The 26,275-nt window shown below is 37.5% G+C and overlaps 1 protein-coding gene across 1 annotated transcript; it reads right to left on the reverse strand.

The window, feature by feature from the left end:
* Positions 1 to 11,409: 11,409 nt before the first annotated feature.
* Positions 11,410 to 25,985, reverse strand: LOC140236570 (enteropeptidase-like). Its single transcript, XM_072316497.1, has 11 exons — positions 25,979 to 25,985; positions 21,288 to 21,644; positions 20,693 to 20,800; positions 19,964 to 20,082; positions 18,392 to 18,635; positions 16,754 to 16,958; positions 15,539 to 15,810; positions 14,406 to 14,545; positions 12,568 to 12,727; positions 11,679 to 12,038; positions 11,410 to 11,537 (listed from the first exon to the last, which is right to left on the reverse strand). Exons 1-11 carry the CDS (start codon positions 25,983 to 25,985, stop codon positions 11,410 to 11,412), a joined length of 2,100 nt encoding a protein of 699 aa, XP_072172598.1.
* Between the last annotated feature and the right edge of the window lie 290 nt (positions 25,986 to 26,275).

Here is a 26,275-nt window from a genome sequence, read left to right on the forward strand (position 1 = left end):
TTGGTTTCGTATCTTAAACAAACATTATGTCATACCATTATCGTCTACCAGGTGTGTAGAAAAATGAACAGGACATTATATTTCATTTGATTTATCGGAAAATAGTCGTTAATGAAGAAAAACAGCTGTAAATAAGGATTACACATACACAAAGCTGGTTTGTTGCTATAGAAAACTTACAATTACATTACAATTTAACCCATTATGATGTACGTAAAGCAGTTTGTGAAAACGTTTTAATTCTATCGGAAGACATTCCACCGAAGTTACTTATACTAACAAACAAATAAAACCAATATAGATCTAGATTGAAAGACATCTCGAGAGTTGCATAGGTCTTTGAATAGCCATCAAGCCTTGTTCATGAAGAGGGTGCAGAGCCTTAGGGTCGTGTCGCCTTGCTGGTGCAGGACTCTGCTTGTATCTTGTCCATTTATCCTCCACGTAGCCAATTCTGGAAAAGGTTAAAGATCACAGGACAAGTGAAAAAAAGTAAACAGACACGCTAATTTATTCCTGGCTTGTAAGTAGAAAGACGGAGAAAGGGAAGACACTGGCAGTAGCTTTTATTGAAAGTTTTGTTGAAGCATACATTGCGAGGTACCTTACGGTGTTGTTGTTTTTATATTCCCAGATTTCTGACATATCAATTTTCCACCTACATTATTCAGTAGCAAACGCCTTAAAGAACAAATCACGAACAATTAAGCAGAAACGTCTTTGTATAAAACTATTCGTAGCGAGTAATATCAAGAACATTTCAATTACTCTTTTTTTTTCTAGAAAAAAAAAGTACTTCAGTGAGAGACAATCCTTTGGTGTAGATGTCTCAGATTCCGTGGGGCTTAGAAATGTTCATCTCAGTGTGACTTTTGGGTGTCACAAAAAGAAACGGTATTCAGAGATTTAGTGTTGAGTGTTTTGTGTATTCAGATTTGCGATATGATACTATGTTGCACCAACAACAAAAAAAAAGAAAAAAGAAAACCCGAACGCATACGCACCTCGTTACTCCTTGCCGGCGCAGCGCTCTGTCTGTATCGAGTCCATTTATCCTCGCCAATCCTGGAAAAGGTTAAAAGACACAGGTTAAAGGTAAAATGTCCCGGATTTCTAACATAAACTATGTACCTACATTATTCGGTAGAAAAAGTCAAGTATAAATCACAAATAATTAAACAGGGACATTTTCATATAAAAAAAAATATACAAAAAAAAATACAACTCTTTTTTTTTCTCAAGAAACTTTAAAAATTAATATTTCAGTATCGATGGTCAATCCTTTCATGTAGATTACTCAGAATCTTCTTGTCCTTACAAATGTTCATATCAGTGTGACCTTTGTGTGCTATAAAATGAAATAACATTCATAAATTCAGTTTTGCTACATCATGATACGATGTTGCACGGAAACGATTGCATACTTGCCTGTAATAAGTCTAATTAACTATTGAGCACTGTAATTTTTGAAAGTGAGACGATCGCTTTTATGATCTTATGAAGAATTACCGTTATGTAGGCCTAATGCACGTACATTTTATGTATGCTGTCCTTACAAGATCATTCAGTATTTATTGCAATATAGTGAGCACGCAACTTGTGTCATCAAGAGCAGAGGAGAGGATAAATCATCCTACCGGGTGGCTGTCTTGACGTCACAGCAGTCCGACACCTTGGTCCTAGTGGTCCATACTGTGAAGAGCACTTCTTTGCCGTCACACAGATGGCACTGGCCGGACCAGCTCGTGGTCGAGTCGCCTTTGTTAAGAGAGGCAACTAACCCAAACGTTGATTCCTCACAGCTGCGGCTGGAGTAGCCCACAACGACGACTGGCGCTACAGTAACGGGGGAAAAAAGACGTTTTGATTTGATTTGATTTGATTTGATTTATTTCCGCATCCAATCCAATCAAATACAAATGAATACAAATTTCAAATACACATTAAGACGAAGAATGATATCAAAGTACAATGATTTAAAGTGATAGCAACATGACACAAATTATAAACATAAGCAAAAGTATCGTGCAGTAAACGTGTATAAAACAAGTAAATAGGATAAATAATAATTTTTCAGTAAATATCATAATTGATTGCAGGAGACCATCATCGTGACCGATTAATAAGCTGGAAATGGAAAAAGCCTCATTTGGTTTCAGTTGGTATCCGCTTATGTTCATTTTCTCCTGGGATCGATATGATTTTACTACAATCTTATTGCCAATCATTTCCCCATTTCAAAATACATGAGTGGACTACGACATGTCGATGTGTATAAACTAAAAGGGCAGTGACTAAATCTGATATACAAATGAGGTAAACATCTTGTATGTTCTCACCCTAGGTGCAATTTTCAATAATTGTTGTATAGATGCAAGTCTCATTCTCACTCGTCACTACTCTACGGTGAGTAAAGAAGGTCATTCTACCATATTAAGCAGTATTATCATTACGATGACAGTTAGTAGTAGGCTAAGCAATAATGATAATAATGATAATGATAATAATAATAAAAGTAATAATCATAATCATAATTATCATTATTGCTATTATCATTATTATTATTATCATTATCTTCATCATCACTCAAAACAACTTGTGCACTCACATTACGGACTTTAAAATGGTCTAGTTTAGCAGTTGCTACCATGGAGAATCTATCATGATCGTTATAATTGGCAAAATGCCAGGAGGCACAGTCGTCATGAAATACAGTGTAGCCCACGTAGTTTGGACTTAACACAGAGAGAAAGGTCTGCAGGGATCACATGTCCGCTCGCAGGGAACACTCACTCATTTCGTCGATGTAGAGCATGTAATCGCCCAGTAGCATCCCGGTGGAGGTCTGGTTCAGGGTCAGTTTGTCATTACAGGAGTTGTACCATATTCCCTCGAGGTTGCAGAACTCACCTGCATAATTTGTCATACCAGTAAACAATGTCATTTTATACCTCTGCAATGATAAGCTCTAACACGTAATCAACTTAAAAAGACGTAATAGAAATCATCACTATTTGCAACTTGACAGTAATCGAAACGAAAAAAATAATTTGACATTATTTACGAACGTTGCCAGCCAGACAGTTCGTTGCTCCGTAGATTCGTTAATTTGCAAATGAAGTGAGGTTTGCTATTATGAAGGTTCGTGAATCCAGCAAGGTTCGGAAATCCGAAAATAGAAAATGGTTAGTTATTTGGAAGGTTCATAGGTAAGCAATTTCTTTTCATTTTCGGAATAACGAACCTATTTCATTTTCGAATTAACGCCGTTGTTGAGGGAACAAAGATAAATGTGCAATTGCGAAGGAAACCATGGAAAGTACTTCGTCAGGAATAAATGGATCACACAAACACACACACACACACACACACACACACACGCACGAATTCAACCCATTACGTATACCTTCTGTAATACAAAGATGTATGTGTGTGAATCAGGTTCAATCCAGGGATCACCTCCCAGGTCATTTTCACTCTATAGGCGCTAACAGACATTAACGCCGCAAGCACTCAGAAATAACAAAGATGATCTTTGTAATTCTTAGATGTGACACCCGTGACACTGGTAATTCGATTGACTGTTGAGTGGAGTAGGAAGAGAAAGTAATAGGGAGATAAGAAATAAAATGCATAGAATGGACGGGAAATATTTGTCAATGTGGATAGGGACAGAGAAGAAAGCTAGAGATGTTCAAAGATTTATATAGGAGGAAGAAAAGGCATGAGGTGAGAAGCAATCAGGAACTGTAGGAGCCCACAAAACTGCAGAAGAAGGAATAGGAAGGATTTTTTTTCCTAGTTGGAGTTTTTGCCATCAGAAAGTTTATCGTTCGACAGCAAGGGCAAACTTACGAGACTGGCAGTTGATTCCAGAGTATCCTTCAGGACATTCGCATGTGTACATGCCGTATCCGTCGATGCAGCGCCCACCGTTCTGACATGGCAGACTCGAGCACTCATTGATATCTGTGATTTTGCACATAATAGTTGACAGGACAGGACATTTTATTACAATCTCGGAATTTTCACGTATAAACTAACAACTAATGAATTACCATCTGTTTTTATCCACGTGTTCAAAAGGAATCGCTCTATCCACTGTTATCCCACTCGCCAGAGTGACGCCTATCACCTTCCCCGTACTCGCACTATTTTTTGCAAAGAAAACAATTATATTTGAAGAGTTTGTTTGCAAACACCGATAAGTCCATATTTGTCAAATGGAGATATTTGCGATTAAAGGTCAAGAAAAATAAAGAGAATGATAAGAAAATTTTTGCTTCTTTTAACCATAACTTAAAAAATATACCTGTATAGGTAGTGAGCAATATATCATTCAAAAGGTATTATTTTGTACTTTATGACAGAGAACGTACTTCAAAATCTTCAAAAATGAACTTATCGGTTTTTGCAAACAAACCCTTCATTTACTGGACCCAGATACTGGAATGATCCCCCTCTAGATATCACTTCTTCCTCATCTTTATTCACCTTCAAACGCAAATTAAAACAGTTATTACTTAGTAGATACACACTACCAAGCTTTTAGCAACTTTTTATGCTCCCAGTCTTTTGTCCTTGCCCTCAGCACCAAGTTATTCAAGCTATTTCATGGTACCGATACATCTTTTAATAATATAGCATTTTTGTTTTTCAAACACTGCGAGATTTGTATGCAGTCTGGTTTGTGCGATATCTATGTGGTTCATTAGTTTATCACTTATCGATATTTTTTTTTTTTTTTGTACTGGTGTAATTTTAGTTGGTCAAGACAAACATATCCGTTCTCCGTGTAAAATTATATGCCTATGAACTCGGGAACCTACAGTTTTGCAAGCTTTAAAGCTTTTATGTAGGCCCCATCATATTTCTTATACTTACTAGTGACATTTTCACACGATATGACCATGTACATTTGTGTCAAGTATATTTTTTTCTTTTTCTTCTACAATGAAAAGACATGATTGTATATATTTTGTATTCCTGTTTTGTTGTCAATAATTTTGTAATCTTATCATTGAGAAAATGGAAATATGAAACAAAATTTGAACTGAACTGAACTGACAGCAAAAAAAGGTGAAACAGCTTGAGGAGTCGGAGAGTTTTTGCAAATGGATACAAATTAACACATACTCATTTAAATCAAATTCAGTTCTGTGTTATTGTCCATTTACGGAAATGTGCTTTGTTTGCATGCATACAATATACATCCGATTCGGTACATGCATGGAATGCATACACCTGGTATATAAGGAGCTGAACATAGATACGTAAACATGATAGACATACTAAGTGTACTAATATACACCAATACATCAATAATTTCAATAACATCAATAAGATAATGTCAATATTAAGGTTATGAATACATGTACATAACATAAAAGCATACATTAAAAGGATGATACAGATGAGGTTGAGATGAGGTTTCAGGTTTCCAACGTTTTTTATGATGATTTTTTTTTAGTTAATCAGAAAGCTGTTGTTAAATATGAAAGTGCATATATATTTGATGAAAATCGGTTTTGAAATGGCTGAGATATCCCAAATAAAGCGATCCTAATAAAAGGTAGGACCCACCTGTTATTAGGATTACTTTGTTTTACTTTGTTTTATAATCTTAGCCATTTCAAAACCGATTTTCATCAACTGTGACCGTGCATCACAAAACGAACAAAAAGTCGCACGCAGTAATTTTGTGTGAGGACTGAAAATAGGTGAAATGGGTCAACCTTACCAATCTTGAGTTTTTCATATTTTCGCACAAGTTTGGGATTATAAAACAGACAGGAAATTGTGTTTTCAGCAGTTTTTCTTGAACACTTTTTGGTGGGATAGTGTGATTTGATGTTTCTCATACAGCCCTCTTTTCGTTTGTTAAAAATCCTGTCCACACCCTTCACTTTCAACTCCAATAACTTTTGAAAGAATCATCTACAAAATGTGTTAATGAAGCATGCTTAATTTCAGCTTAATCTGATAATTCCTTCATTGTTATTGCTCCGATGGTTAGCATCCTGTTTTTTGTTCCATTCATCCCACAGGCCACAGCTAGTATGGATTGGAAAGATTAAGCGCTTGAATAGACACTGTACTTCAGAACATGTTTTCTCAGTACACACTTTCTAGAGTGTGTCCTTTCTTTCCAATATTTAGATAGGTTAGGAGAGTCCATTTGAATTGAGTTATACATCATTTTAAGGCATAGAGTCTACTCCTTCAGAATCTGCTCTTAAGTAAAAATCCATATCTGGCGACTTTTTGTTGGTTTTGTGATGCAAGGTCACAAATAAAGTTTAAATTCCTCTTAGAGTTGTATGCTCTTTACCTTTTCTTAAAGTGGTTTCTAAGTATCTCGCAAAAATAAAAAATAAAAAGCTGAATCCTGATCTTAACCAATACTACACTATCCCTTTAATTTGTAGCAATAATTATATTAGTCAGGAACGTGTTTGGCGTGATGTGCGTGTGTAGGCCTACAGTTATGTCAAATTAATCATACAGAATATAGAATATTAAAGTGTTAAACAACGTAAATGAATGTAGTTCATGCTTAAAAAAATATGTATCTTGTTTTGACGGTTATCAATGCATGCGAGTGTGTATGTCTGTGAATGTACAAAAAGTGGGTCTACAAATTTGAACTAAAATGTTTATCTCATCCTGCTCATCATCATCCTTCTTCTCAAAAGAATCAGAAATAGAAATCATAACATTGGTTTGTTCAATTGTATATGAATTTAAGGAACAAAATCAAAATACAAATATTACTCTAATGAGATAAGAATAATCATAAAATAAGTTCATATTATGTTGACCTTTGAACTTGTCAAACTTCATTTGCATATAGAACAAACTTAACCGGCATCTTTATTGAGAGTATAGGCTACAACATATACGTACTTGTGTGGATGAATGCATCATAGTCCGCAGGAAACGAGTGTCTCTTTTGTGAATATTCAGGTTTTCCATATTTCCAAACTTAAGAACTCATGTTGATATTCGTCTTCTTTTTGTTAGAAAAGTAATTGTTTAAGCCCTATAACGTTGGAGGATTTGTGTGCTACATTGCACATGAAACAGAAATGTACATGTTCCATAAAGTAGAGTTTGGCACGAGCAGGTATGTTTATTTTGAATTTAATCCTTACCGACTTCACAATTATCTCCCGCGAATCCTGGGGGGCAGACACAGTCGTAATCATCTGGGCCGGTGTTCATACAGCTGCCTCCATTCATACAGTGCTCGAACCGGCAGGCCCCGCCTGCATAACAACATACGTTTAGTAGGTTCCTCATATTACACATCATTATATTACATGTCCTTAAACATTTGTGAAATTATGTCTAAAATTGACTGTTGTGTTAAACATATTTTATCTCGTAATCAAATGGAATATGAAACCTGAATATGAAATGTGGAATATGGAACATGAATAACAACAAAAAATCAATTTTCAGCGCATGTTACCAGATAGTCTAGATGGTGATATAACATCAAGCATATTATAATTGCACGTTTTCCTATACGTGAGGATATACAAAGAATTTCATACGAAAGTCGAATATAAACTAATGTGAACTTTAATTGCCCATGAAAAGGCTTAAAGGCAAAGTCGAACTGATTTGACAAATTTACTGATATCGATAAAATCACCTCTGATTATTTTGGACATGTTTAGAAGATTAGCAGTAATAACACTTGGTTTCTTTGAAAAAAAAAAAGTGTTCCAGCCGCGAAGACCTCACTCACTCAATTGACACGTATCTCCGGCATATCCAGGGGCACAGAAACACAAGAATCCTCCAAACTGGTCCTGACATATACCACCATTCAGACAGGGGGACTCTGCACAGTCATCTTCATCTGGTATCTCTGTGAAGAAAGACCATTAAATTCCAACGTATGATATCGTGACGTTGTGTCAGTCCCTCCCTCTCCCTCTCCTTCTTTCTCTCATTATTGAAAGATCTGTTAGTTTTGTTTGTTTTTTTTTAGCGCAGTCACATGCTGAAATTAATGGACTTCCGGTTGTAATGCATATCAAGAGAAATACCGAAAACACTCTGTCGAAAGAGGTGTTGCATAAATGTTATAATCTCTGGCTCTTGTTTGTTAAGGTGAAAAGAGGTATTGTGAATACCAAGGTACGGAAACAGAGGTGTTGCCCAAATTTAGTAATGTAAGGTGCTTGTTTGAAAGGTGACAAGAGGTACTGTGAATAGACAGATAATATCAAGTAAAAGACGTTGGTGGACTACGCATATTGGGAGAGTAAAGTTAAAAAAGAAGACATAAAGAATTATCAAAATAAATGATTAATAAGGTAGGATACATATCTTGGGCATACTCAACTTTTGATCAGGATTAAAAAATGAGACATTTAAGTGATAAATGGATTTGAGGATGGAGATAGAAGCCCTATAAAACGAAGCGTGTAGATTAAAGATTGCATATTGTGGGTTCCAGTTTTTACAATATTGCCATACTGTAACTGCAACCGACTTTTTGAGTGTAAAAACGTCCAAGTGACGCCTAATTAGAAGTGATTATAAAATGCCTCTTCACAACTGAGCGCCAACTTTCAGAACTGGGCCTTACCTATAAAACCTTCATGAAGTCTGGGTGATTACTTTCGAATAATTAAGCTAGCATGGAATTATTACCACTCTAACAACACTGCCCTATTCAATCTCTATCATAAAGAAATACACTTTTAAAAAACAATTGTTAAGATAGTATAGTTCAAGAAAAGAAACTTTGTACCCATTCAACAAACATCTCCCAGAAGTCAATTTGAGTCTGAGATAATAGTTATGATAAAAAGAAATAATGATAGAAGGACTTTTATTAATGGTAATTAAAAACTGATTTTTTTTTTCTACTACTCACGCCAAACCAATGTTTGATATGCCATTACATTTCATTTTATTCTATTTCCGACAAAAATATACAATACAATAATGACATTTACATAATATTATATATATATATATAATACAATATGATGTTTTTACATTCAAGCAAAAAATATTTCCTTTATCGTTCTTCATTTTTGAAAACGAACAGCGGAATACGAGAAATGTTTAATGGTTGGCTTCACTGGGATCTTGAAGTTCATTTCTATCGCAAAGGGCTACTATTTATACTTCACCGACCCTCATCACATGTCGAGCCAGTAAACCCTGCAGCGCACTGACACACATAGCCTCGGAAAGTGTCTTGACAAGTCGCTCCATTTAGGCAGGGGGCATAGCTGCAGTTACGCAAGTCTGGCGAGTTAAAACAGGAGGGGCAAATAAGAAACACACACTCGCACGTATAAACGAACCAACATATCAGCAAAGGAATGTAGTATCACCACACAAGACCAGAAGTTATCGTGAATGTTTGAAAAGTATATGTACAGTCCTGAACATAGCAACGATTGGTAGAGTTTTAGTCTAATGGTAACAATCACAAAAAGAACCATTATAAAATATTTAGAAGGATATAAGGTCTACGGTGCAATCCGCTCGTTTTAACCCCAATTTGTTTTAACATGTATACGTACATGTTTATGAAATAACAGTTGTTAGAATGTGTTTCCTAACCTTGATTTTTCAATTAATTAGACAATCCATGTCTGTTCATTCTGCTTCTGTCAATGCTTTTTGTGAAAAATTAATCTCGAATATCTGCAGACAGTATTCTTAAACTTTTAAACATTTTATTCAGGTTTCATTACGCGTATAGTTTATCACATCGCATTACTGAAATTCACTTTTTTTTTCCTTTTATGTTTTTACCTGCAACATCTTTGCTTTCAATAGTTCGTCATTTTTAGACCAAAAAGATGATATCAAGTCGTATTGATTTCATGGCATTCGTGCAGGAATGTTCACTCACCTACGCGGCAGGTGGCCCCTTTAAAACCATCTGGACAACTGCATTGGAACGAACCTACACTGTCGGTACACTGCCCGCCGTTCCAACAGGGATTGCTTAGGCACTCGTCAACACCTGTGAGGAATGATAGACACATTTTTGTGAAGGCACTGGTCTCCGTAAAACTTGCCTTACGGTTTTATTGTGCCTGTTTTCAGTGAGAGGTATATAAGAATATTACAATGCGAGTCTGCTCACCTGCTAGTACCACGGAACTGAACTCCACCTGGAAACCTTTGGCACTGCCTTCACTGTTTGTCTCGAAAGAGAGCCACATGTGGCGACTTGGAGAAGTCAAAACAGGTGGCATGAGCGAACCGGTAATAAACCAGACGGTAGCAAATTGGAAAGGACTGAGTCCGAACCCAATTCGGATGCTGTCTCCGTCTGCCAGATCGACGTCCAGAAAATTGGAACTCGCGCTGAATCCGGGAGGAGCAGTTATCCGCCAAATTTGGCGGAAGGCATTCGGGTAATCGTTCGGATAGTTGGGTGAAGATAGAAGCGTCATCTGGTCAGCAGACAGGAATATGTCCCTCATATTGTCTGTAACAGAATTTTGGAATTCACAGATGTCAGTTACTGGGCTTTTTTTTTTTCCTCTTGTTTGTAGAGTTATGTGGGAGGTGTGTCATCATCTTGAATTGATAATGTCTGTGAGGGTAGACTGGGCAAGAGTAAACTTTTGCGTCTACTATGGAATGAAATCTGCATTACTGACGGAGTTCAGGCCATGGATGGTCGTTTTTTTTAAACTTGGATACATAACGCATCAGACACGTTTCAGATGTGCCGAATACTAGTAGTCATTGTGATTTGCTATTAAAAGAATAAGTTCTGTGTTGGTTTTTTTTTTTTAAATTTTGTCATACGGGCAAATTTGAAAGCGTATCAAAGAGCACTGATCATTTTTTAGTGTTGAAATGCGCCATATAAAGACGATTTATCATTACTATTACAACTATTACTATCACTATCAACAGTAGCAGTAGTAGTAGTTCGAAGTATTATCCTAACTTGATGAATGAACAATGCAACACCTGCTGACGACGTGGTACGGACTCTTTGTTTACTTGCCCGTTTCTTCTCCCGAAGATTCATCTACTGAATATAAAAAACGGACCGTCGACATATTCGTGACGTACAGCCTCCATTATTGTGTCGAAAGTCGTGATAAGATTCAATTTATATATCGGATTCGTTTAATCATTGACATGAACTGAATTAACTTTTCATTCAAGACTTTTACCGTGCCTTTGTGAAATAACGTCCCAAAAAAAAAAAAAACTATAGCGTGAGCGCTAAACACAATTAAGTCGGAACCACGGTAATTATTATTAAAGTGACTTTCACATGACCAGCACAGCTTTTTCGGCGTCTGTTAACATCATAGACAAACAGATTTCTAAACAGTATTTGCACTTTTAAAACTTTGCCTGGTTGTTGCTTCGATTTCGCCAAATCCCGATGTTAACTCGCTAACAGAAAGTCTCACGCAGGTCTAATAATATGTTGATGATCTTGCTGTTGTCGTCGTCGTCGTCGTCGTTGTTGTTGTTGTTGTTTGGGGGTAATTTATCTTCAGGATGTTCATGGAATGGATCATCTTCAAAGGATCATATTCAAAGGTTGTGATATAGGAGTAAAATGTAGACAGCAGATGTCATGGGAAATAGCAATAAAATCGAACGAGGACAAAGACTGTTACAGAAAAGCGATCAAAAAAAAAAGGAAAAGAAAGAAAAACCTTCTTGTGGCAAGGCCATCAGCTCGATTCGGAATCCTTTCTGAGAGACCGCCAAATCGCTTATGAACCGGATCCACATGTAGCGACCGGAAGAGGTCACCGTCGTTGTAAGGTCGGAAGTAGAAAACCTCGCAATCTCGGAAGTGCTGATTGGCGTCTGACCATTCCCAAACGTGAGGAAGTCGTAGTATGCCTCGATACTAATGTTCAGTATGCGGGCCTGCACGCTGTAATTCGTAGGAGCGCTGACCCGGTATAAGATGTAAGTGTGATTGGGATAGTTGTTTGGATAGTTCGGTGACTCTACCACGATCACGGAATCTTCGAGCAACTCGTACTCCTGCACGTTTGCGGTGTAATCTGCAGGAAATGGTGAGAGGGAACCATTTTACAAAGTGCACATCTCCCCTTGTTGTCATTTTGTGTGTTTCCTTTTCATAGTGAGAACTCTTAGTGAAACGGTTCTGTTTGCAGATCTCCTCGTAATGATGGGATCGGGTACAGGTGCGACATAAATTCTCCCGGCTACCAGAATGGCCACGTTAGGCAGAGTATAAGTATAATCTTTGTCTGTACATAAAATTGCATTAAGCATCACGATGTGCATGTGTTGATCGGTTGACCTTTCAACTATCAAGCTTAACAACTTACCCATTGCTAAGTCAACTAGCCATTTTATCTATCCATCTATCTATCTTTCTTTCTTTTTATCTATCACAGTAGGTCCCTGGCTAAAGTGGAGAAAAAAGTGAAGAAACAATGAATGTGATATAAAGAATCATGTGAATTCGTTTATCAGGAAATGACGGTACAATCATGAATATAAGCATGGGAGATGTCATTTCTATTGCCAACGGAAAAAAAAAATAGATAAATCTGTCGTTCTTACTGCCACTCAGAACGTTGTCAATGAACGACTGGAAACGGCTCACGCGAGTGTAAAAACCGGGGTTTGCCGGCCGGGCGCAACCCACTCCGCTGCTTATTATTCCTAAAAGGTACCAGCGGCCGTCGTCCGCTTCGCAAGCTAGTGGCCCTCCACTGTCACCCTTGTACGAGAGAATATGAAAAATGACAATTATTTGCACGACCGCAGTTCCCAAACAGCACAAAATGTAAGATTGAAACAGGACGTGCAATTGGATAATATACCTTCATCAATTTAACTCCATTCTATTGGCTGATTGGGGCATTTTTTCCACTTCATGGCAAAATCAACGGACGGCCTGGCACATTATAAAGACGAGCGATTCAATGCAACCACGTTACTTTTCAGCAACCTGTCCGTTCCATTTTGCACCTATTTTGTATAGAAATATAATACTATGACAAACGTCTACGGGTATAATGCAACTATACCTCTAAATGTGGAAGTCAAATATCTGTTGAGTTGAAAGATCAAAGTCTGCACACGCGCCTTGGCGAGAAGAATCCCCGGGCGGAACCTTCTGAATATCATGGGTTTGGTTTGTGTGTGTGTGTGTGCGTGTGTCTCTGTGTGTGTGTGTGTGTGAAGAAGAAGAAAAAGAAGAAGAAGAAGAAGAAGAAGAAAAAGAAAAAGAAGAAGAAAAAGAAATTGCTGTAAAAAGAAATAAGTTGGGATTACATTTGCTGAAATGGGAAAATGTTTCTGAAACGAGAGCTTAAGTATTGTTTTGTTTTGTTTTTCTTTTTTTAGTACAGTGTAGTTATCAGTGGTGAAGGCAATATAATGTGTCATTGGCCGCGCGCGGGGAGGGGTAAGTTTTTGTTGGCATAAAGGTTATACGATTTTATCAGCAGTTAGGAGTTTGATGAGTTTTGTTTGATGAATTTGAATGTGTATTTGGAGCGGAATTTGGGTTCGGGAGGACGATGCTTTTCTGCATACGGCCCATTACACGCTTGTATGTTGTACGTATCAATCAACATTTGGAAGTCGTTTTCATTAGGAAGGAAGGTGGTATTGCTTCGGGTGTGTTTGTGTGTGGGGTGTATGTGTGTTTTGGTGTTTGGTGTGTATGTGTGTTGGTGTTTGGGGTGTATGTGTGTGGTGGTTGTGGATGTATGTGTTTGGGGTTGTGGTTGGGGTGTGTGATAGGTTTGAGTGCATCGGGGTTGGTGGGGATGGGGATTTGATTTTCAATGAAATGATTTCATTCTAGTTTTGTATAACGTATTTTTGTTGTTCTTTTATGTATATACCCTTGTATATATATACCCTTATATACTCGATTTATAATCGAGTTATGTTGAAGAGAGGTGATTAGCAGTATAAGTATACCATAGTCAAAGATTTTTTTTTTTTGTGTACATGTCAATACTTTCTCGTGAAGAAATGGTCAGTAGGATTCATTTATAATCGAGTTGTTATGTTGAAGGGAGATGATTGGCAGTATAAGTTGGTAATGGATTTGTCTTTTGAATGGCATTTGTACCGTTTTTATGTTCATGTTACACCCAGAATGGGTTGATTTATGAATGATTTGAATGAAATCAATAAAATATCATTGAAAAAAAGTGTATGTGTGTGTATTTTGTGTTTTCCCGCTTTTTTTTTTTGTTGTTGAAAAGAGCTAAAAATGTGTGTGTGTAGGGGGAGCTATAGGGCCCCTATGGATTATAATAAGGTCCTTGGTTATGTCATAATTTGTCAGCGTCACAATGCCCCACTGCGAATTACAACTTGGGATGTAGGAGAATTGAGCGCACGCATGCGCGAAAGTTCAGTGAATTGGACAGCCTTACCGAACAGCTGTCGATTCCGCCTCGCTCGTAGCCAGCACATAGCATGAAGTCAGTGAACTGTTGGACGGTAACGTTTGCACAGTACTCCCTGTCGAGTATCCCAACGTTTGCCCTCTGCAACGCGTAGGATGCGTCCACACCTGCCGAAAATTGTAAAAAAAAAAAAAAATACAAATACAAATCAACGAACAAACAACAACACAAAAAACAACGAGACGAAATGACGGCGAACCATTAACTCTTTAAAATTGGTATCAAAGATAATTTGGGGCTTGTCAGAAGCAACAGAAATATCCTTTGTAGGAGGGCAGAATTCAAGTATACATGATTATACTCGCTGATTTATGAAAAACTACCTGTTCAGGCAAGTACGGACCTTGATCAAAATAAGCGCGACTCACATTGAAATCTCAGGAGAGTTTTATCGCATATATCCATAGTCTTCATGTATTTCTTTCTACATTACAACTAACTATTTTTGTTTTGTTTTGTTTCAGGCAATGCGAACTTAAAGGCATACAACCTTAACTGAGGGCTCGACAATATTTCAACTTTATCACAAATTTATGATCGTGCCCTGATTGAGCCAATGACAAAGTGAAAAGCATTATGATATAGTCAAAGGATTTATTGTCGCTAATGGGACAATTTGATTTTCACTTTGATTTTAAGAAAAAAAAATGTCAGTATGCCAGTTCATAGTTCCAATCTGAGCATGTACAGTTAGAGGTCATTGCAAATCATCTGAAATGGAATGGCAACTGAGTTATTCAAAACCTAGATAGGGCTTCATGACAACTGCGTCATAAATGAACCATGTGCATATTGGTACTTACAGGTGAATGTGCATTCTTTCCAGCAACATTAACAGAAGCCATTCATGCAGCATTGACATGTAAATTACCACTTCCTGCATGACTGTTTGCAACTGCTCTTCTTGAAGACTATTCCATGTTATGCAAAGTCTGTGGTTGGAGAGGTCATTGCAGACTTGTGCTTACTGTGAACTGGTTTATGGTCATGGCATCATACATGAAGACAGGCATCAGTACAGGTAGGTAGAAAAAGTACATGGTATGTTTTATCGAATGCACATATTTGAGCTGATCAGCAGCAGCAGCCAGAGTGCGTACCAGTCTCATGCTGCAGCCCCCAACCGGCAATTTGGCAGCGTCTGTAGGCGCCCATCTCGTAGTCGACCTCAGGAATACAGATGGGTCTGATGTAGTCATTGAACTCGAGCGGTTCAGAAAGCTGAATGATGGCCATGTCACCTTGAGCAAAAGCGATGGTTTCGTCCCAATAAGGGTTCACGAAGATGTTATAAGGCGTTACCACCACCTGGTATTCCGATGGCGTCGAGAGAACGATGTCGCCGAGAATGAGGGAATCAACGTAGCCGACCCTGTCGCCACGTTTACAATAGAGGGAGACAATTAGGTTTAAATAGGCTGTATATTGATAACAATCGACAGAGTCAGCGTCTAGCGCAATATTCATACGCAGTTGTACAATGCAGCGTATTTTTTTCCCAACGCTACTGCTTGAATAATGTTTGCGCCCGAAAATTAGACAACAATCATGCATTGGTTTTTAGGTCCCATCTCCCTGGAGGAGAGATGGTTGGACTCCTTCATGGCTTCAACTGATCAGTCGCCTCAACTCTTGCCACACCGAAGACACACACACACAAAAGGGGCGGGCTTACACTCCCATCAAGAAGTTGACTTGACGTAAAAGTAAGCAGAGACACCGTTGCACTCTAATCTGTAAATAACTTCTGCAAATGTTTCGGCTAACACGAAGTCACGTTTTAATTACTCATAACTCCATTTATAGGTTTGCAGAACCCTATGACGTGGACGTGTTTGTATCCCTGGCAAAGAGAACCATAACTGAAGTGCATAGACGAAATGTGGAAAGCATCTGATATACATGTGACCGTACACGTAAAAATCCTCAAAATTAGCCCCGTCAGAAAAGTTCATTTCATGAATATAGTTTAATTGAAATCGCGAGTAAAAGGCTTGCGCTAGATTAGTCATTAGATATGTGATTTGCCTAGAAATCGTCTGAAATAACTCATAAAAACTCAGGAATGTTTACTTTTGATGATATAATGGGAATTCAAGTCAAATTGAAATAATGTATAAAGTATAAATGTCATTGCTGTATTAATGTGCGCTCGCGCTCATTAAGGATTTCTTTGATGTCGATACACTCACAGATTGGGTGAGTTTACTCTGGACATTGTCAGAATGACAGAAAAAAATGAATATCATTAATGAATGAATATGGCAGACAATCAAAGTGTCTGACAAACTAATTGACGAAAAGCATAGACTTACACGCAGTGTGCTGCGGTAATGATCCACTTGGCACCGATGACGGAAGCTGTGCAGAATTGTAAGGTATCGTTGCCTTGGGTGCCCCGTACAGCGAGGGCTACGGCCCAGGGGACTTCGCCGGGACGCGCATTAATTCCTCCGACGATTCGTGATTGTTCAAGCTCGTATCCGGGCCTAGTACCACATATGTCTGTGCTCAGAGGATCTACGGAAAGACAGGAACATTATTATTGCTGAAATAACATTTATTGCCAACAATAACATTGACTTCAAAGAGACACAGTCACGCCAATACAGGCGAGGTTATACATTAATAGTTTTTTTTAAACGCCCTCTATCACTTTTTTTTTAGGGGGGGGATTGTAAATCTAAAGAAGCCAGTCAACAGTAAGTAGTTCCGCTTTGCGCTTGGGTAGAAAAAAAAATGTCATTTGTACATCCAGGTGTGTTGTTGCTTTTTTTTTTTAATTCACTGAGATAAACGTCTGTGATGTAATCATTATTCATGTACTCTTAATAAATGTTACTTCTTTACACATCCAGCTGACAGCAAGCCTGGTAGACTACTATTTGGCAATTACATGGTTATTGCGACGTGTGAACTTGAACACAATGCTCAGGTACAGGATTCAGCATTTGGTGAAGGTGGGACACTCTGTATCATCTACAGCTATTAAAACAAGGTCTTGTGCGAACTCTTGTACCACCGCTACTATCTATGAAAGGGGATAGCTAGTAACTGATCAGTGGGAATCAGTGGGAATGCTGGGGAATGATTGCTCCAATCCTTGTGGGATTCATTTAAGAGTACATTATGTATCTATTGTTGTGTGAAAATTATTTACTTCAGAATGGTCTCATATTCAAGTAATGTGCAGTTCAAGGTTTCCAGGTTAACATGCCTGTACAGTGACGGAGCGATCGTTATCGATCGTTAACGATCGCCCCGTCACTGTATAGACATGCTCACCTGATATATATAAGTTCCTCTTAAATGAATTCCACAATTATTGGAACAATCATCCCCCAGCATTCCCACTGATTCCCACTGATCACTTACTAGCCATCCCCTTTAAGCTTTTATCCAACACACTATCGCGTTAGTAATCAATGTTGTTCGATGACGCTCCATGGTACTGAACTGAATACCTATTGCAGTTAACAAAATACCATTGAGGGATGACACATTGTGCTGGTATTAAATTGTTTTGAAAATCATGATACAGAGCCCTAGAAAGTCCTGACGTCATGAAGCCAAGCCTTTCATACACTCATTCTTTGACAGATTTTTTGCCCTCATCTTCCAGAGTGATTCACAATTGACAAACTTTGCTTTTCTTGTCGATTTTTCTTTTCCATATACAGTTAAAAACTGCAATTTTAGTTGCTTACTTGGTCATTTATCGAAATATACAGACAAAAAAAAAACATGACTGCATGATAAGTGAAATTTATGTGATTTGGCATTCTTTGCTCCTGTAAGCGTTTTATATATTATCTTCTATTATTTTTTATGAGAATTATTATCTGAATTGAATTGAATTGAATTGAAAGCTCATCACAACAAATGGTGCCCAACTTTCAATGTTGATAAGTTAGTTCCCAATGAGTTGCTACAGACGGTGCCATTGATCATACCATTCGTGCTCCTTAGGCAGAGGTTAGAAAGGTTGGAATGCCAGTCGGTATAGTCTTGACAGTCTAGGGGCCAATCCCGCTGGAGCGCGGACTCGTACACCCCTCGGCAGGCTGCAGTTACCGCCACGCAGGTTGAGTTGCAGGGTCCGGTATCGGATCTGTCGTGGGGACACTCCGGGTAAAGCACGGAACATAGCATGGGCAGCAGTTGCTCGTGGCAACCGAGTAAAGTTGAATTCGCCATCTACAAGATTGGAGTAATATATACAAACGTTTCTTTATTACAGGTCTACCCGAAATCAAAGATTTCGTTATTTTCAATATAAAATCATGCACAGATATATTAGTGTTAATAAATTACTTTTTGTAATGGGACTCTCCAACACAGACCTCTGTGCGTTTTGTTCGAGCTCAACAGAAACAATTGCACTTTTTTTTTTTTTGGGGGGGGGAATGCGTTATTCAAAAATTAATTTCTCAGATACGAGGAATTATGTTACAGAATCAAAGTCAAATTACTAGAAGTACTTTTATACTTGGTTCTACAGAAAAGCTAGAGTGTTACAATGTGATTTATTTGTGTGCAAAATACTTTATATTTTCTGCCAGAAATAAAAAGAAATTATTAGATTTTCGCCAACTTTGCCAATTTCTAAAGCAAGCAACAAAAAAAAAAAAGGTAGATGAATATATGTTTGAAAAACTAAACGTTTTGCATACAACATCAATTAGAATCGTGTTGATATTCTTAAGACTGTTTGTGGCTTCCTTGAAAATGTATTATTTGACTTTATGTATCATAATACTGTGTGACATTTATTTTGTACCTGAATATTAAGTGAAAAAGTCTTTGTGAAAAAGAAAACATATTGGAGAGAGTTTTTTTCACCATCGAATAATCTCGAAGGCCGCTTCGAGTGCATTGAATTGAAATCTATTAAAGTTTGGGTGGTTAAAAATAAATGAACCTTGACAAAACAACAATGGAGACTGAAACCTGCTCAAAAGGGGCACTCCATGCCATAATCATTTGACTTAAATGGCTAGAAACTAATTCAGTTGACGAAAGGGCCTGGGAATAGTGCCATTCGGGAATTGTCCATAATTGTATCACATAATTTCACGAACAGTGACAACGACCACAGTGACAGTAGTACAATTGTCGAAATCAGAGGAAGAAATGATTGTGGTTGCCTACAATGAGGTTGCTTCAATATATTGGCGATAAAATGTCACAATTTGGTAAACGACCAAATAGTTCTTATTGATTATCCCATATGGCTACATGTAAGATGAACTTGAAATTAAAAGATTGGGTTTTACTGGTAAATTATTTTGGAGATGCCTTCGTTGATCATCGAGTCACTTATACACACTATTGATTACTGAATGGTTACTGAATGATTGAATTACTGAATGATTTGCACCAATTATTTTTCTCTTTTTCCCCCTGGCACATTTCACATCAATCATTTTACATAAGAAATAAAAGTTTCAACAGTTCGAATCTGAAAGTGACCCCCCCCCCCAAAAAAAAAAAAAAAAAAAAAAAAAAAAAAAAAACCTACTCACTATTTTGTTCACAGTCGCTTCCGCCTCAGCCGCATTTTCCGCAAGGTTGTTCGGGAAAATGGTGGTGTTGTAGAAGAGCAGACCATTACAAGTTCCAGTCGATATATCAACACATTGCGCTGAATATGCACGTATTACACGCAAATATCACAGATATTACGATTTAAGTTCAGTTTCAGTCACGATAGTTACTGCATTCATTATACTCAAATAAACTTTTCAAAAAATAACACTAAATTTTCTCTTCTTATAGCATTTTGTTAACATAATATAACAGAGTATGTAGTTCGTTTAAGAAGACTTTACCAGTCTAATTTAGGGACCTAATATGAGATGACAGGTTCGATTCCCACTAGGTCTTTTTTTCGACATATTTGTTAAAAATGTAGATCAGTAGTTGCGATCTTATAAATTCCATTTATAAAGAGAGCAGAGCAATTGAAGAAACTAATACGTCATATTTGAATCGTTTTAACTATTTTCATATATGGTATAGAAAATTTGTGTTTTTTTTTTTTGTTTTTTTTTTTGTTTTTTTATCCCGGCAAACAATGCTCTCTCTTGCTGTTCATTTTTTTTTTTGACTATCTTATTCTTAAGATTTCATTGTTTTGTATGGTGTTTTTTTTTTCCATTGTTATTGCTATCGCATTAGAATAGTGATATGTTTTGATATTTATGCCACATATCATGTTATATCATTGTAGAAATAATGATGCCAATACTCACGGCAGTAGTCTTCGTCAGAAAAATCCAGGCAATCGTTGAAGGTGTCACAAACCCTGTTCGAAGGGATGCACAGACCAGAACGGCACTCGAATTCCTCATCGGTGCATGCTTCGAGTAGAATGAAAACATCGACAATGCATATCTATTATGTCATAAAATGAGCAAGTGTGACTCACGCGAGACGGTAGAATTTGCTTTCTTTTGTTGTTGTTTTTATTCTCCTAATGTGTAATTGATTGACAGAATGAATAAACCTCGAATAAGTGATGCAAGATTATGAAGGAGAAAGACAATCGGTTGTAATTATTGCATGGTCCATCAGCCGGCAGTCACTGACAGGTGAGTAAATTGATATTCACTTATTACAGGAAGCAGTTTAAATCAAGACAGATTGCCCTTTTTCCTAAACACTGTAACGTATGGATAACTGCAAATCACACTGTGGACACACACACCACACACACAAACAAACACACACACATACACACACACAGGTGAGATATCACAACGCACAAATGCGACACAAGAAGAGTTGGAAATGAACAATAATTCTGTTCTTTCTCTGGTTTCATTTCATCGGACCACTCCTTCTTACCCTCTCTTTCGATAGCTGTCAATTCGATACGATAGCCGCCAAAGGTCGTCGATTGATCACTGGTAAACCTCATCCACATTGTGTTTCCTGGTGACGTCACATCGGCTGGTAGATCACTTCCGCTCAACTGTGCCAGTTCTGCGCCATCAGGAGTAAACTCACTCTCTCCGGATCGGATCGTGAGGATGTCGAAGTCGTCTTCGGTGCGAAAATCGAGAAATCTTGCCCGGATATAGTATCCATCTGGAGCTGTTATGCTGTATTCGACTTCTATGTTGTTGCCATAGCTCCCCGGATAGTTTGGGGAAGTAATGGTGGTGGGGCTTCCGACAGTCAGACCAATAGTAAAACTCTGACCTGCATAATGTCATAATTGTAAGTAGAAGAGGTAAATATTGTTCTGTCTCGTTTCCTTTATTTTTCTCTTTCACTATACATAAACACAAAGAAAATTGTTCCTTATAAGCAACATATGTTGCCTTTCATATTCATTTCATTTATATTTCAAATAGAAAAAAAATATATATAGAGGTCCTACCATTTCATCAGGAATGATCAAAATATCTTAAAGTCTCAATACAGAAAAATTTTATCATCTATATGGGCCATTGGATTTGATTGAATATTGAGCTGCAAATTCATATAGGTGACGTTCAAATTTGTTTGTCACAACCACGGTATGTGGAATAATGGACGAAGAGAAAAATAAAAACGAGTCAAGAACACCTCATGAGGTTAATTCATTGGTCCAAGGCTAATGTAACACAAAAGTCACCCAAGGGGAGAATGCGAATAGATGAAAGACACTAATGGATTAAAGAACGCGTGAAATCTGCAAACTCACATACCAACGCACAATTACCATCAACAGCGTAGGGTAACACAAAAGGCATTCAAGAAATACACTCAAATACAAGTCATGTACTTATAGTATATGAAAGTCGCATAGAATACAAGTCTGCGAGAAATGGGAATAATCATACACCGACGCCCAAATGCCATACGAAAACCGGGCATAAGTAGACTCCGACGTACAAAATAGGGTGCGAGAAATGGGCACGATTACACCGTTATGCACAAATACTATAAACAGCATAAGGTAACACAAAAACCACTGAATGAGGTAGAATACAATATGAAAGGTACAAGTAGAATATAAGTGGGCGAGAAACGGGGCCCGTTTCATAAAACTTGTTGTCAGTGACAACTGCCACATATCTATGACAAATTTGCTTTCAGCCAATCAGATGCAAGGATTTCAGTAGCTTGTCACATCTATGACAACTTGTCACCGATCACAAGTTTTATGAAACAGGCACCGGGTATGATTAAACGTAATGGAGAAGAAAAGTGATTTAAACACGCAGACAAAATGGGAAAGGGAATCTGTGAACGCTCAGTACATGTTATCAACTCACTAAAAATCACCGCATTGTGTATAAAGATGGGAACAATGCTTTAAAAAGGTATGACATAGATATTTTGAATACATATATTTTCGACCTCAAAAAGAGCAAGAAGATTGCATTTATATATATATATATATATATATATATATATATATGATCATTGATATGTTGATAAATATTGAAAGGAATCCTCGCATTCGATACCATGTTTATCATAATTCAACTTACAAATACATATTTAGTAAAAAGGGGGCATTTCTAGAAGCTTCTACGAGTTTTCCTTTGATTTGACATTGAAATTACCACACCTCTATGTTAAAAAAGAAACAAATTGTCAAAAGGGAAGTCAGAAGGAAGCAAGAAACAATGAGAGACAAACAGACAGGGGGCACGCTCAGAGACACAACACACTGCAATATCTCAAGACAGTATGAAGAATATCGCTCTCTTACGCGACACACAATTTATACATATAGGTATAAACAGTATAGAGTTTATACGGAGAACCGTCTCACACTTCATGCTTTCATCACGAAAAAACAAATAATTATTTTCTTTCTATTTGAATTAAAAACCTGAACAATGTCGTGTCAGCCCCAGAAGGAGGACGATAGCGATCAGTTGTCTGCGCAGCATTCTTTCCGTCGACCTATATCGGACGAAATCAGAAGAAATCGGAAGAAATAATACTGTAGTTTTGGCTTTCTTTATCCAAGGCAGTTTTTCCCCTCTTGCCATTGAGCCTCCAGAGGGTGGTTTCATTATCATTTTCCGATCATTTGCCAGAAATTCGTTGATAAATCTCTACTAAAAGGGACTTCGATGACAAAACATCTGTCGAATGATCGATGCGTATCACAATCAAAAGATTATTGGACAAATCGTACAAATTATTGAATGCTATGGGGATGATGAACATGATTTCGATGATGAAAGTGATTTTATATCATCACAAAACGTAGGAACGAGATAAACTGTTGACAGAAAACTACTCAAACGTGGTGAAAAAGGTTGCAAAGAAACGAATAATAATAAGTTCTGAATGCAGCATACTCAGTAAGATGTTTGTCGTAATAGTAATCTGTAAAAATAGTACTATCTGGAGTGTGTTAATTCCTTCACAACTACATTATTTAAAAACTCTATAATCTAAACCTTAACACAGTGTTAACAATATGAATTGTTAATGCATAGTTTGTACAGTCCTTTTTCTGTTGCTTGGAAATACAAGCATACAATTGAATGGAATATAATATAGCAAGCCGAAATTTGATAGAGCAAGTCGGTGGGTGAGTACAGCCAAGGTTCCGTATACACTCGTTGGCATTTTGATGCAATACATTGTGAAATAGAAATATGAATGGACACGGTTCTAAAGGCAAACGATAAGTGGGATTATCAGCTTCAAATACCACGCCAATGCCATTGATGTCCCTTTCTCTCTGTGGGTCAAATTCAGCTATTGAGGTCACAGTCACAAAAGCGGCCTTTACACGAGATAAACTTTGCCCAAACCAATCAATGAGTACCCGGCCGCTCGTCTATATTGTAAGCATATTTCTTTCTTTTTTACAACTCTTTATGTGCGATCCTCCTCTTCATCACGTTCAATGATATCATTCCCTCGAGCTAAAAGATATCCCGCAAGATCAAGAAATGCAGAATGCAGACGAGGGCATGGCATATTATGAAAATGAAAAAAAAAAATAGATGGTAGGTACATGGAACAAACAAGACAGAGAAAATAGGAGCACAACTTAATGGAGAACAATACGATCAGTATTTTTTTTTTCACTTATCCTGACCAAATCGTGCATCTGATATATTTCACGCAACCACCAAGTTTTTAGCCTGCATTGTGAAAAAAAAAAAGTTTAAAATTTAGGGCCTAGAAGTGACAATTGATTCGAAGTCAGGTCAGTTGGAACTTTCATATAATTACCAGTAGCACGAGTAGCAGGGGCAGGGCCTGATAGCAAAACTGGCTCCTGGTTGGGTCCAGATACCAATGCTCATGCCGGATCTGCCTGACACCCCACCCTCTAATTGATATATTTACCCCGACATTTTCTACGGCCTGTAATCTTACATATTGCCTCTATCTGTCCGGATGTGACACGTCACACTGTGGAAACATCCCTATCGACGACCGCACCGCATCGTCGATAGAAAAAAAAAAAAAAGTTAAAAAAAATCTTCCGCTCCCCCCCCCCCCCCCCGGGGGGGTGGGGGGCTCATGGTTTTAGGATTTGATTCCGACAAGTACTCATTCTGGTTCACAAACAGGGTCTATATCTGTTCTCATGACTATCAAAATCATTGGTACTCCTACTTTCAGTACCGCCACATCTATATACATGTACAGGGTAAAAGTGTCAGGAGTAAATGTGTCGGGGAAAACGTAGGTGTGTGTGTGGGGGGGGGGGGGGGGATTGTCAGGTAATGAAGATGCCGGTGGTTAAAAAAAAAGCATGTCAGTGACGAAAATGTAAGCTACGGGAAATCAAAGATTAAAAGTAAGAACTGTCAGAAGTTGTCATATCTATAATAAACGTAGAAGGGTAAAATTGCATATAGTTACGTCAGAAGAAGAGACACAGATGTCAAGAAAAATTACGAAAAAATTAGGTAAATCGTTTTCCAAGTTGAAAACTGCTGAGGATTAGTTGCTTACTGCTCGATTTAAGTATCTGTTACATCTGTCGCGTTATCTTTTCAAACAATGGTAAAAATCAGTATGTAAGCTTGTCAGCTGCTATGTCTTTTAGTATGTTTGATTACTAAATTTCATTGAGAAGGTGAAAGCATATTTCGCACATTATCTATTTCTTTTTTAATTCCATAACGCAACGATTGGTAGTAAATGAAAGAACAAACATAACGGTAGATTAATTTCTCTTTACAGTGCCTTACATCAAATTCTGAAATGCATCCATGTTACACGTAGTTTATTGACAAATACATTTAGCAATTTTCAATAATAAACTTACATAACATTGTAAATCAACAATAACTTTTATATCTAACAATTTCTTCTCAAAACCTCATAACTGACATTCATGCTTGTGACCTTTTAGATCTCATATGTATCATAATTATACTTTTGATTTTTTTTTACCCTAATAATTTTAATCTTGTCATTCTTAAACGTTACCATTACATTTCCCCTGACATTTTTCTACCCAGTAGGCCCTAACATTTTGTTCCTTAACATTCTTATCCGTGACATTTTTACCCTTTACTGTTTGACCTGTAGCACATTTTCATCTACTGATATCTTACCTGGCATCTTACTTTTATTTAATGAAGCATTAGGTGCCTTTGATATTTCGTACGCCATGAGATGGTAGATTCGTAAGAGTGCGACAGAATTCTTAAGTTATCTGAAATATCGATAATCCATGTTTATCAAGAAAAATTATGTCTATAACTGTTCCTTTCAATCCAATTCATTCTTCTCTTAAAGGTTTATTACGCGTATTGAGAGAGATAACTACGCCAAATCTTACCTGAATCCAAGCGCGGACGATATGCACCTCTGAGACAAGCACGCACAGGTTTAGAAATGAAGTTTTGCAG

This window comes from Diadema setosum, chromosome 13, assembly GCF_964275005.1.
Source record: "Diadema setosum chromosome 13, eeDiaSeto1, whole genome shotgun sequence".
In the NCBI taxonomy this organism is placed as follows: Eukaryota; Metazoa; Echinodermata; class Echinoidea; order Diadematoida; family Diadematidae; genus Diadema; species Diadema setosum.

Bases quoted from the DNA above. Each gene is read 5' to 3' on its own strand.
- LOC140236570 (XM_072316497.1), bottom strand. The intron at 20,083-20,692 runs GTGAGTATTGGC...GTGCATATTCAG, and splicing joins TTCTGACGAAGACTACTGCC to CGCAATGTGTTGATATATCG. The intron at 12,728-14,405 runs GTAAGGCTGTCC...CTCTCGTACAAG, and splicing joins GCGGAATCGACAGCTGTTCG to GGTGACAGTGGAGGGCCACT.